Source organism: Oncorhynchus kisutch, linkage group LG19 (genome assembly GCF_002021735.2).
Source record: "Oncorhynchus kisutch isolate 150728-3 linkage group LG19, Okis_V2, whole genome shotgun sequence".
Taxonomy (NCBI): Eukaryota; Metazoa; Chordata; class Actinopteri; order Salmoniformes; family Salmonidae; genus Oncorhynchus; species Oncorhynchus kisutch.
This window is the reverse complement of record NC_034192.2, coordinates 6,742,079-6,754,230: the sequence shown is the minus strand read 5'-3', so window position 1 is coordinate 6,754,230 and position 12,152 is coordinate 6,742,079. Positions and strand designations below refer to the sequence as shown.

Sequence of the window (12,152 nt, the reverse complement as noted above, 5' to 3'; positions counted from 1 at the left end):
GGTACAGGTTAGAGTTAGGTTTAGGGTTAGGAGCTAGGGTTAGTTTTAGGTTTAAGGCTAGAGTTAAGGTTAGGTTTAGGTTAGAGTTAGGTTTAGGGGTTAGGGAAAGTAGAGTTTTGAATGTGACTAAATTGGTTAGCTGTACAAGACTGTGTGTGTGTGTACATATTTGTTTTTTGTATACTATGTGTTGTGGAATAGCACATAAAGAGGAATCTGAAAGGAATCAATGTTCCATTCCACAATAGAGATAATCTAAGGACTGATACATAATCATTATGAAGCCTTATCAGCTTCATATTGTAGCCTACACTGTGTGAAGCTTAGCTAAACAGAGTCAATCTCTGGTTTCTTCTTCCTACACCTGAGGAGGTTAAGGGTCACATGACAAGCGTTAAGTTAAGACACAACCACAGTTTATTATTCGAAGATGTTAGCACTTGCACAGATGAAGGAAGCGTCAGAGACCTGCTGAAAAGTTATCAGCGAATCAGAAATTAATTTTAAAAAGTACTTAACCGGCCCCTACCAACCCCATGGACTATAGCCAGTATTGTAGAATGAATGCCTTTTAGCTTGCATACATTAACATAAACTTTACATGGACATTCGAATCTGAGCCTCAGCATTGTGCAACATAAACAAACTAACTGGATCCACTGGCAGTTGACAGGATGATTTTCAAAAGAACCTAAGCAAAAGCTAAGCACACGAGGGGTAACTCATTTGCGCACCACATTCATTAAATGTGTACATTTTCAAAAGTATGTACCTAGTGCCCCAAATGAAAGATAATACCCTTGGAATAAAACATGCAAATCAAACATGAACTTCAGTTTTCAGTTTTGGTGCTACATTGTAGTCTGCCCTATACATCAGTAGTCTACATGTATTTCTCCTTGGATACATCACATTCTCTCACTTGCCATTGGTTGGTCATTGGTTGCAACTCTCTTTTGAATAAGCCATGTTCCCTGCACGCAGCACCATCGAGAATGGCCACCCATAATAATGGCCACCCATTTAAGAAATATGGAGGTGTACATACGCCAATTCCAGTACCTGTGCCTTTTTTGTATCTTTGAAAATCACCCTGCATGTTCAATGATTGGCTCAATACAATAAGGTTCACCAATTTTATATTTCTTCTTCTTCCCATTTTCTGACCACCATTTGATTGTTAAAAACTGGATCGAATTCGACTCATCCCTAATATTCATTGGGGAAATTCTTGATATTGATGATACTCTGTTACAGTAATGATGCACAATGCATTCTAAGGGGAAAAAAACGATCACTTTACAAATAATGTTTAGGCAAAATGCACCATTGTAATCCACTATAAGCAGAACAATGTTAGAGAATAAAAAGACATCCTGATGCCCAATGTAGTGATAGTCATGTCTGGGCTTTTCAAAATTAAGGTCCCCTCTACTGAGCAATCATTTAGTAGTGTCCACTCTTCTCATCCAGATGTCCTTTGTTACCCTGTGCTTGTAATTCTTCCAGAAGATTCATAGTATAGTCTCCAATAGAGGGAGTCTCTATTTACAAAAAGGGTCGCTGCAATGTTCTTGAGTCCATGATGGTATTCCACAGGTAAAGACCCAGTAACATTTATTGATCCACCTGTAACACAAACACATTTCCATGAACATCAGGCCATCCAGATTCCATCTCACAATTAATACAGTATGTGCAATACAGCCAACGTCAGTGTTTTCACCACCCAGTTGTTGAGTTAGAAAAGGATTCTAAAGAGTGTCTTTGAAGTGTAGACATAAAGGTTAATGAACAGATTCATTCAAAATGCATTGTTTCTTCAGGAAAAAAAACGGTGTTCTTACATTCAGTCCTTAGTGACTACAGAGTCAACTTGAGGTAATGTGGTGCAAAGTAATCACAAGGCCTTTTGCATCGAAAGCTTACGGTTCATTATGAAATTACAATTTTTTTTTAGAAGTTTACAATTCTTAATCTCATGACCTAATCTTGTATGAATTAGGTGGTTGGTTTTCTTTGCTAGTTTTAATGAGAAAAGGCAATAAAGTGAGCAAAGGAAAGCTATCAGGAGATATTAGCGTCTTCACTCACAGTGGTCAACAAACAAAGCAAACTCATTAGCGTTCTCAGCCACTGAAATTACCTCTGTCACACTGGCTGCACAAGTCACACACGATTTTGTCCACTTCTTTTTCCAGATAGGGGTAAAACAATAATGATAAGCATAATACTAAATCAAGATTTGAAAGGCAGAAGTGATTTCCCCTGGATAAATATGTGCTTTTCCAACTAAATGCCTTTCCCCATCTGTGCTGGGAAATTATTTGTAGTGGTAGGCTACACTCAGGGGGAGGAAATTCCTTGAAGAAAATTGAAACAGAGAATATGTTTTGCAGTTTAGGCTAAGTTGTCATTGAAATTTTTCCTGCTCCACATTCCATATCAGATTCTGGCCTATCCTGACAGGGATGGTGTTTTTATCTTGAGGACTTGTGTGGATAGAATTTGCCTTACCGTACAGACTGAGGTTTTCTGCCTCCCCTCGTTTAATGCTGTCAGATACTCTCAGCACTTCGGACCCTCACAAGATTAAATTGCCCGTCATGAAGCTCCGGCCCTGACTGACAGCTCCTCGGCTCAGGCAAAAGTACATTCCGGAAAGGGCTTAAGAAACGTGCCTTGCGAGGAACACCCATAACACCTTCATAACGACGTTCCACTATCGATTCCTGCAGACTGTCTACCGACTAGGCCAGTCTGACAGCTGAGGGAAGCTGCCACGGGAGTTGTCAAGCTACATTTTTACTGCTGAACTTTGCAAAGAAAACAGGCACCTTTGACAGACTAATTTAGCTAATTCACCAATCAGCTATTTGACTGTGGACAGGCCCGTTTTAATTTGTCCGAATACACTGTATTCTCTGTCTATGAATAAATTAGCTTAAAATATAGTGGGGAAAAAATTGTGACAACCCCCAGACATTGCCTAACTTCATATTAAAAAATCTCTCATAATCATATCAAACACACTCAGTAAATTCTACAGATATTTAGGTTAGCATTACGCCACTTTCATATGTGTAAGGAGAGAGCGCCTTCTTGTCGTTCATATTGCAATAAAATCTCCCCCTCAACGAGCCATTTACATTTCCGAGCTGTCACTGTGATTAATGTGGTACTAATTTGAGAATGATTCCATGCTACAAAGACAAAGAGCAGGCACCGGTTTTTGTCAGCAGAGAAAGGAGCCAACACGAGACAGATCTAACGGCATCTCAGTAGTCGCAGAAGGGGAAAATGAATGCATCGACTGAGATCATCAACAGAAGACAGGAGGAATTAAATAGGAATGTGGCACCTTCCGAAGGTTTTTCAGGCTGCTTTTAAAACATTTAACTCACAATCTCTTTCTGAATCATATTCAATCACATACATTGTGTTAAACCTAAGGCTGAGTGAAAACAATGAGCGAAACAGGCCTATAGCTGCATGGGTCAACGGGTGACTCATGAAATCTGTAACAGAAAGATACCCAACCTGGCTCGGCTCATTATTCATTGTACAATTATCATTTTCCAATCTATAATGGCTAAATGGGTTATTTGGACATGTTATGCTAGATAATCATTCTCCTGTTCATTCTCCTGCATTCTCAATAGGTTTTGCCCGTGGCAGGGAAGCACATTAGCGAGTAGATGGAAATACGCTTCCATTTTAATGTAAGGCAATTTTATTGAGATGAAATAATCACATTATGGGGAAGGAATGTATTTTCCATCTTCTAAAAGATGTATCTAGGATCTAGGATGGCAGGTAAAGCAATTAGAACACTCTCCCCAGCTGTTTTGTTGAATTTATCTATTTAAACCATAAATGATCCATGAATAGTCATTACTTGCATCCTAATAAGTACAATTAAGGAGCATGGTGTAAATCTTATTTCCTCATTAAGCAAATGTTCAAACTAATGGAAATGGTTTGTTTGTTGATTCTCACCAGCACTTGACACAGTAGGATGCAGATAATGTTTCAACTGTAATATTCAATACTTGCATTAAATGCTATAGTCTGAATTCAGAAAACAATGAAGATTAACGTTGATATTGGTCCAATTCAATAAAATTCATCTAACAAGATTGCATCACCTTGATTCGGTTCCGTGGCATCAAGGGTTACCAGAGCTGATCCCTGTCCGATGAGATCTTTCCGGCGTTCCGTGTTAACAAAGACAGGGGAAAAAGAGGAAGTGAAGAGATTAGTTTTAAATTTCATCCCAAGCGAAATTAACATGTGGGTGAGGTTATTATGGTTGATCAATCCATCAATACTGCTGCAGCAACACTGTCCACCAAATAAACCCCATTCCATTTTGAGGTCCCGACTAATCCCCGGATCGATAATTACAGGCTCCAGACAGGTGTGGTGTGGCCAGTTTAAATAATTAAGTACATGGAAGGAGGCAGAACTCAAGTCTAGGGGTCGTCATAACCCAGGGAAGGATATGGGCATCGGGTTACAGTGTTAAAAGGAAGTAATTGGAGTGAGTAATTTGCACGTTTCGGTCCTCAAAATGGCTCTGATCGTGCTAAGGAGACATGTCGGCCCCTCAGATATAGGCCCCCAGGGTCCCAGTAGTGACTGCAAACATGAGACAGTTTTAGCAATGGCACGGCAGAGTGCTGTAATTTCAGACTAAACCGTTTGACCTTGACCAATGATACAAATAGGCAAGGTCAATAGGTTGAGAAACATATAGGTGTCTTTTTAAACTGATGTTGACTGTACTTGGCTACTATGAGGACTACTATGACCCCTACTATGTTGGTACTCTGTACAGTCATGGCCAAAAGTTTTGAGAATGACACAGATGTTAATTTCCACTAAGTTTGCTGCTTCAGTGTCTTTCAAAATTTTCTCAGCTGTTACTATGGAATACTATAGTATAATTACAAGCATTTCATAAGTGTCAAAGGCTTTTATTGACAATTACATGAAGTTGATGTAAAGAGTCAATATTTGCAGTGTTGACCCTTCTTTTCCAAGACCTCTGCAATCCGCCCTGGCATGCTGTCAATTAACTTCTGGGCCACTGATGGCAGCCCATTCTTGCATAATCAATGCTTGTCAGAATTTGTGGGTTTTTGTTTGTCCACCCGCCTCTTGAGGATTGACCACAAGTTCTCAATGGGATTAATGTCTGGGGAGATTCCTGGCCATGGACCCAAAATATCGATGTTTTGTTCCCCGAGCCACTTAGTTATCACTTTTGCCTTATGGCAAGGTGCTCCATCATGCTGGAAAAAGGCATTGTTCGTCCCTTGACTGAGAAGCAACCCCACACATTAATGGTCTCAGGATGCTTTACTGTTGGCATGACATAGGACTGATGGTAGCGCTCACCTTGTCTTCTCCGGACAAGCTTTTTTCCTGATGCCCCAAACAATCGGAAAGGGGATTCATCAGAGAAAATGACTTTACCCCAGTCCTCAGCAGTCCAATCCCTGTACCTTTTGCAGAATATCAGTCTGTCCCTGATGTTTTTCCTGGAGAGAAGTGGCTTCTTTGCTGCCCTTCTTGACAGCAGGCCATCCTCAAAAAAGTCTTTGCCTCACTGTGCGTGCAGATGCACTCACACCTGCCTGCTGCCATTCCTGAGCAAGCTCTGTACTGGTGTTGCCCCGAACCCGCAGCTGAATCAACTTTAGGAGACAGTCCTGGCGCTTGCTGGACTTTCTTGGGCGCCCTGAAGCCTTCTTCACAAGAATAGAACTGCTCTCCGAGAAGTTCTTGATGATCCGATAAATGGTTGATTTAGATTTTTTTGCAATCTTACTGGCAGTAATATCCTTGCCTGTGAAGCCCTTTTTGTGCAAAGCAATGATGATGGCACATGTTTCCTTGCAGGTAACCATGGCTGACAGAGGAAGAACAATGATTCCAAGCACCACCCTCCTTTTGAAGCTTCCAGCCTGTTATTCAAACTCAATCAGCATGACAGAGTGGTCTCCAGCCTTGTCCTTGTCAACACTCACACCCGTGTTCACGAGAGAATCACTGACATGATATCAGCTGGTCCTTTTATGGCAGGGCTGAAATGCAGTGGAAATGTTTTTTGGGGGATTCAGTTCATTTGCATGGCAAATAGGGACTTTGCAATTAATTACAATTCATCTGATCACTCTACATAACATTCTGGAGTATATGCAAATTGCCATCATACAAACTGAGGCGGCAGACTTTGTGAAAATGAATATGTGTCATTCTCAAAACTTTTGGCCACGACTGTACAGCTGAAATGAAATTCGATGGCTTGTTTGCTACTGTCTAAAGTGCAATGTGTTGATTACGATGACCCTTACCTTGGTAGTCTTTATCTTGTTCCCCGTGGCGCAGCTCCATCCCTTCAGATCTGGGAGGACTTTACACTCCTCCCCATCCAGACATGGATGCATCTGACACCACCACTTCTGCTCCACTATAGAGGCTAGGGGAGAACAGAGACATTGTTACAATGAGCAGCTTTGAGAGATACTAGGGAGACATACAGGAACAGACATGTTCCTTGTTTTACAAAACAATAGGGCTGGGAATTGCCAGAGGCCTCACGATACAATATTGTCACGACACTTAGGTGCCGATACGATATGCATTGCGATTCTCACGATTGTATATGTATTGCGATTTGATGTTCCAAACATAGTTCTCACTATATGTCTGCTGCAGAGAGACGAGAACTACCGCTTACGTTACCTACCTATTTTTGGAGTCAAATATTTATATAATATTGGCAAAAAATAATATTGTGTAATGTAACTATCGACCCCCCCCCCCATCACTACAAAACACCATGAGGTAGTTGTATTGAATTTAATGAGAGCCAAACAATCATGCACAGAGGGTGGATATATTAAGATAAACTTTTTTTGTATCCCACAGGCATGATTACAACAGCAATATTGTGTAAAGCACCTTTAGAAGTGACAGTAATTGTACAACGTTGGCTGTATCATACGGTTTGATGTCCACCAAACTGTTGGAACAGGATACATTTCAAACACTTAACAATGCTTTGAGGAGGTGATCAGGCTCAAACTGAGATGAGAGCTCAGGTAATCCCTAGACGTATAAAAACCATAATTAAAAGGTTAAGTGCTGATCATTTTTCAGAGATCACCCATGGAGCACTTTAAACTGGGCGCCATTGGCACAGCGCTTTAATTTGCTGAGAATGTCAATACTCAAATGTCATCGAATAGGTTAAACGCATCTAGTGCCAGACTTTAGGTGTGAACTGCTTTTCAATCCCAAACTGTGGCAGCTCTTTCTGCCTGGTTGGTGGTCTGACTGACACATTTGTGTGGGTAAGTGATGTTCTGGGACTGACATGGCATAGATGTAAGTTAACTTCAAGTGCCTTTTTCGAAAATGTGAGGGTTTCAAATCGCCCCCTTCCCTTAGAAAACATAGTGATTGCTGTGAACTTTCTATTGATTTCAAAACAGAAACGTGTGTTCCCTTCTCACTTCGCGTAGACCTAGTAGCATGATACTGTACATGGATAGAAAGCTTTATGGGAACAATGATACATCAGTCTTAACATTCTGATACACAGCTCTGTTAATCACCTACGTTCACTGTGCAATACAAGGGAACAAGTTTGGAGCCTTGCAAATTAATCTGTGAGCTTTGAATATGATACCAGGTGCACAAGGAATGCAGCAAATATAATGTGAGCTAAGCAAAACTGGGAGGGCTGTGAATTCACTGTTCTGTGGTCAAAACTTCAGCCTTGTGGAGTTATATAGAGGTTTTGTGGATGTCACAGATCCCTCCGGAACTTTCATTACGCACACCTGTCCCCTATTCCCACTGATTAGTACTTGTATAAGTGTGCCCTTTGGTTTCCATTGTGCTGTCGATTATTGTTACTTTGTCCGTTGGTGCGTGTGAGTACCTGTGCTGTGTGTTTTGGGCTTTCGTGCCATTGTGGATTGCGCAGATGATTACGGGTCTCGTCCCGTGTGTTAATCATTGTGTGCTTGTGTTATTTATTCGAGGTACTCCTCGCTCTTTGTTTTGGGTTTCTACCCTGTGTTCTGTTATGTGTTTGTTTGGTCTTTGTCCCCATGCCTTTACACGGCACACCGTCATTTCAGTGAAATTAAAAACCCTATTACGCATTCCTGCGTCGGTCTCCCGAATCATTCATACCAACGTGACAGTGGATATGTAAAGCTGAGTTGACTTTGCAGTGAGGCCTGTTGAAGTGTAACTAAACCTTGAATGTGGTTCAGAGAGGCTGTATGATTTAATGCAATGAAAGGAAACAGGATGCAGCAGTCAGCTTTATGCCTCAGAAGAAGCACATTTACTATGAGGGCTCCTGAGTGACGCAGCGGTCTAAGGCCCTGCATCTCAGTGCTAGAGGCGTCACTACAGACCCTGGTTCGGTTCCAGTCTGTACCACAACCGGATGTGATTGGGAGTCCCATAAGGCGGCGCACAATTGGGCCAGCATAATCCAGGTTAAGCTTTGGCCGGGGTAGGCCATCATTGTAAATAAGAATTTGTTCTTAACTGACTTGCCTAGTTAAAAAAAAAAGTTATAAAAAAATCAAGATATGCAAATCAAGTACATTTCTTTCTACTGGCAACTTTGAAGCACTCAAATCTACAGTTCACATGCAAACGTACATTGATTTCATCATTAATACAGCATTAGGCCTCTATAACGATGGACAGTATTGAAATTCTTATCCTGTACATTGAAAACCTCTTATGAATCCAGAAAACAGTTAACAGCACTCCTGGCATACTTTGCTCACCACATATTTTATTTAAATAGGCAAGTCAGTTAATAACAAACTCTTATTTACAATGATATCCTAGGAACAGTGGGTTAACTGCCTTGTTCAGGGGCAGAACAACAGATTTTTACATTGTCAGCATGGGGATTCAAACTAGCAACCTTTCGGTTACAGGCCCAACACTCTAACCACTAGGCTAGCTGCCGCCCTGAAACAAATATATATCTAATTTCACACTTATTTCACGGTAACACATTCCCTGCTTGCCACACATGAGATTTACTCCAAAACAAGGAGCAGTCACTTATACCCCTGATCTGTCAGTAATTTAAGGATTAAGTCGTACGGTATCAACATGAGGTGAATCCGGCTTGGGCCAGACATTGCATTGAAGGCGCAAAATTGGGTTCTGATGGGAAAAGACAACACATTTCTGGGTGCCTGAAGATAACACTCATTGAAACGGCGCTGAGATTCACAACATCTACTTTCACGTCCTATAGGTACAGTGCCTTCAGAAAGTATTCACACCAGTAGAGGCTGCTGAGGGCAGAACGGCTCATAATAATGGCCGGAACGGAGCAAATGGAATGGTATCAAACACCTGGAAATCATGTGTATTCATGTATTCCACTCCAGTCATTACCACGAGCCCGTCCTCCCCAATTAGGGTGCCACCTACCTCTTGTGCTGCACACCCCTTGAGTCAATACACATTAGAATCCCCTTTGGCTGCGATTACAGCAGTGAGTGTTTCTGGGTAAGTCTCTAAGAGCTTTGCACACCTGGATTATACAGTATTTACACATTCTTTAAAAAATGATTCATGCTCTGTCAAGTTGGCTGTTGATCATTGCTAGACAGCCATTTTCAAGTCTTGCCATAGATTTTCAAGCCAATTTAAGTCAGAACTGTAACTTGGCCACTCAGGAACATTCAATGTTGTCTTGGTAAGTAACTCCAGTGTATATTTGGCCTTGTGTTATAGGTTATTATCCTGCTGAAAGTTGAATTTCTCTCCCAGTGTCTGTTGGAAAGCAGACTGAACCAGGTTTTCCTCTAGGATTTTGCTTGTGCTTAGCTCTAATCCGTTTATTTTTATCATTAAAAAAAACGTCCTAGTCCTTGCCGGTGACAAGCACACCCGTAACATGATGCAGCCACCACCATGCTTGAAGAATGGTACTCAGTAATGTATTGCGTTGGATTTGCCCCAAACATAACGCTTTTTTATTCAGGACACATTATTAGCAGTATTACTTTCGTGCCTTGTTGCAAACAGGATGCATGTTTTGTAATATTTTTTATTCTGTATCCGTTTTTTCCAATAGGTGCCCTTTTTTGAGAGGCATTGGAAAACCTCCCTGGTCTTTGTGGTTGAATCTGTGTTTGACATTCCCTGCTCGACTGAGGGAACTTACAGAGACGAGATAGTCATTCAAAGATCATGTTAAACACTATTATTGCACACAGTCCTTGCAACTTATTATGTTACTTGTTAAGCACATCTTTTACTCCTGAACGTATTTAGGCTTGCCATAACAAAGGGGTTGAATACTTATTGACTGAAGACATTTTAGCTTTTCATGTTTTATTCATTTGTAAAAATGTAGAAAAACATAAATCCGCTTTGACATTATGGGGTATTGTGTGTAGGTCAGTAACACAAAAAAAAATCTCAATTTAATAAATTTTCAATTCGGGCTGTAACACAACAAAAGTCAAGGGGTATGAATACTTTCTGAAGGCAGTGTGTATTTGGCATGTTCAGCTCATTCTAATAGGATCACATGGTTCTACAGCACTATAGGGAGTTAGAGGAGGAGTACAACTCAGCAAGACCATTACTGTAAAAGGCAGAGACAGTACCGAGTTGTCGTAAAGCACCAGACTCCACTAAATGTAAGGAATTGCAGGAGACCAAACTAATTTCCCCTGAGGATACGACTATATGGCACAGGAGCACTTCTGGTAAACACTTTTTTTAACACATTTAATTACAGTTTAAGACTTGTAAAGTGTATTGTAAAGTTTAAGAATAAAACAAAGTATAAATGAGGCCTCTGTGGATGTCTATGACTAAGCACCTTGTGGTCTGAAGCGTTACAAAATTAACAACAATTCTTAAGAGCAGTTTCACTAAGGAAGACGGTGCGAGCTCACCATATAAAGATTTAATGATGATCTCAGTTTAACCTCCTCCTATTAGTCCGAGTGGAACAGACCATCAGCAAAAAATGACACATCGATAGAACATTAAATATTCAGATGGAACGTACCATCTACACAAGACGGGGCAGCTCTGGTCGTCCCGGCCACTTGTCCAGGGAAGCAGGAGCATTTAACCGTTTGGGAGCGTTCTTCTATTTTGTTCTTGTTGCAGCATCGATGCAAAGCCACAACCTCGCAAGTGCCGGTTCTGACTTGATGCACTGTGGAAAACATAGAACAGATGGAAATCAGAATTAGCCACTTGATAACTCCGTAACTAAAATAACGCAGCAGTACTTCCACATAGCCTAAAACTCAGCTTAATGTCATAGTGCAGCACAAAAAAGAGCCATAATGCAAATACCTTTGTATTACTTATGCTGTGTGACTGCAAAAAAAGTTTGAATCAAGGGTTCATTTTTAACAGGCAATGAAGTAGGCCTACTATATGTCCATTGTAGAGTTAACTTTGTATTAGGTTGACTAACAGCCTGTTCACATATTCAGAACACTGGAGGCATATACCTCTTAAGGGAGGCTACCTAATACTTATGCGGTACCCACAACCCTGAAGGTACAGAATAACTATGATTAAGCTTTAAAATAGTTTGCAACTGAAAGCATCAGCCAATGAATTAGTAGGCTATTTTGCAATTCAAAAAACAATTGAAAAATCACTTTCTCAGTAAGTAGTTTCTTACAATTTCTCCAGAAAATAAGGTGCAGTTGCTGCAGTATGTTGAGCCAATTCCAGCTCACGCTACATTGTCTGAATTATTTAGGGACTGTACTGCTCCCTGCTCTTTTAATTACATGTGACATTTTCACGAGGAGTCCGTCCTTCTGCAGAGGCAGTTATTGCTCATTTGGTAAACAACAAATGAAAAGTGCTGTGGAACCTTCCCACTGATTACTGTACTTTATACCAGGAAAGCCAGCCAAGTTTATTTAATTAAATTGCTTTTGCATGCCTTGTTATGTTATTTTCTTTTTTTCTATTAGGCAGAAATGTCATAGGAGGAGGTAGGGTATTGAGTTGACTGTATTGCAGCTGCATCAACACCTAAAGTAACACCACCATCACTGGGACACAATATGGAAGAATCACACCTCAATCAATAACATTTGAAT

At 40.7% G+C, this 12,152-nt stretch overlaps 1 protein-coding gene across 1 annotated transcript in view; it reads right to left on the bottom strand.

The window, feature by feature from the left end:
• Positions 1-394: 394 nt before the first annotated feature.
• LOC109864492 (chemokine-like protein TAFA-2) overlaps positions 395-12,152 on the bottom strand; it is a 62,575-nt gene continuing 50,817 nt past the window's right edge. The window contains exons 3-6 of the mRNA XM_020452331.2: positions 11,090-11,242; positions 6,363-6,487; positions 4,149-4,205; positions 395-1,629 (exon numbers count right to left, since the gene is read on the bottom strand). Coding sequence (XP_020307920.2) covers positions 4,176-4,205; positions 6,363-6,487; positions 11,090-11,242 — 308 coding nt within the window. The 3' untranslated portion in view covers positions 395-1,629; positions 4,149-4,175. The remainder of the gene's footprint in view (positions 1,630-4,148; positions 4,206-6,362; positions 6,488-11,089; positions 11,243-12,152) is intronic.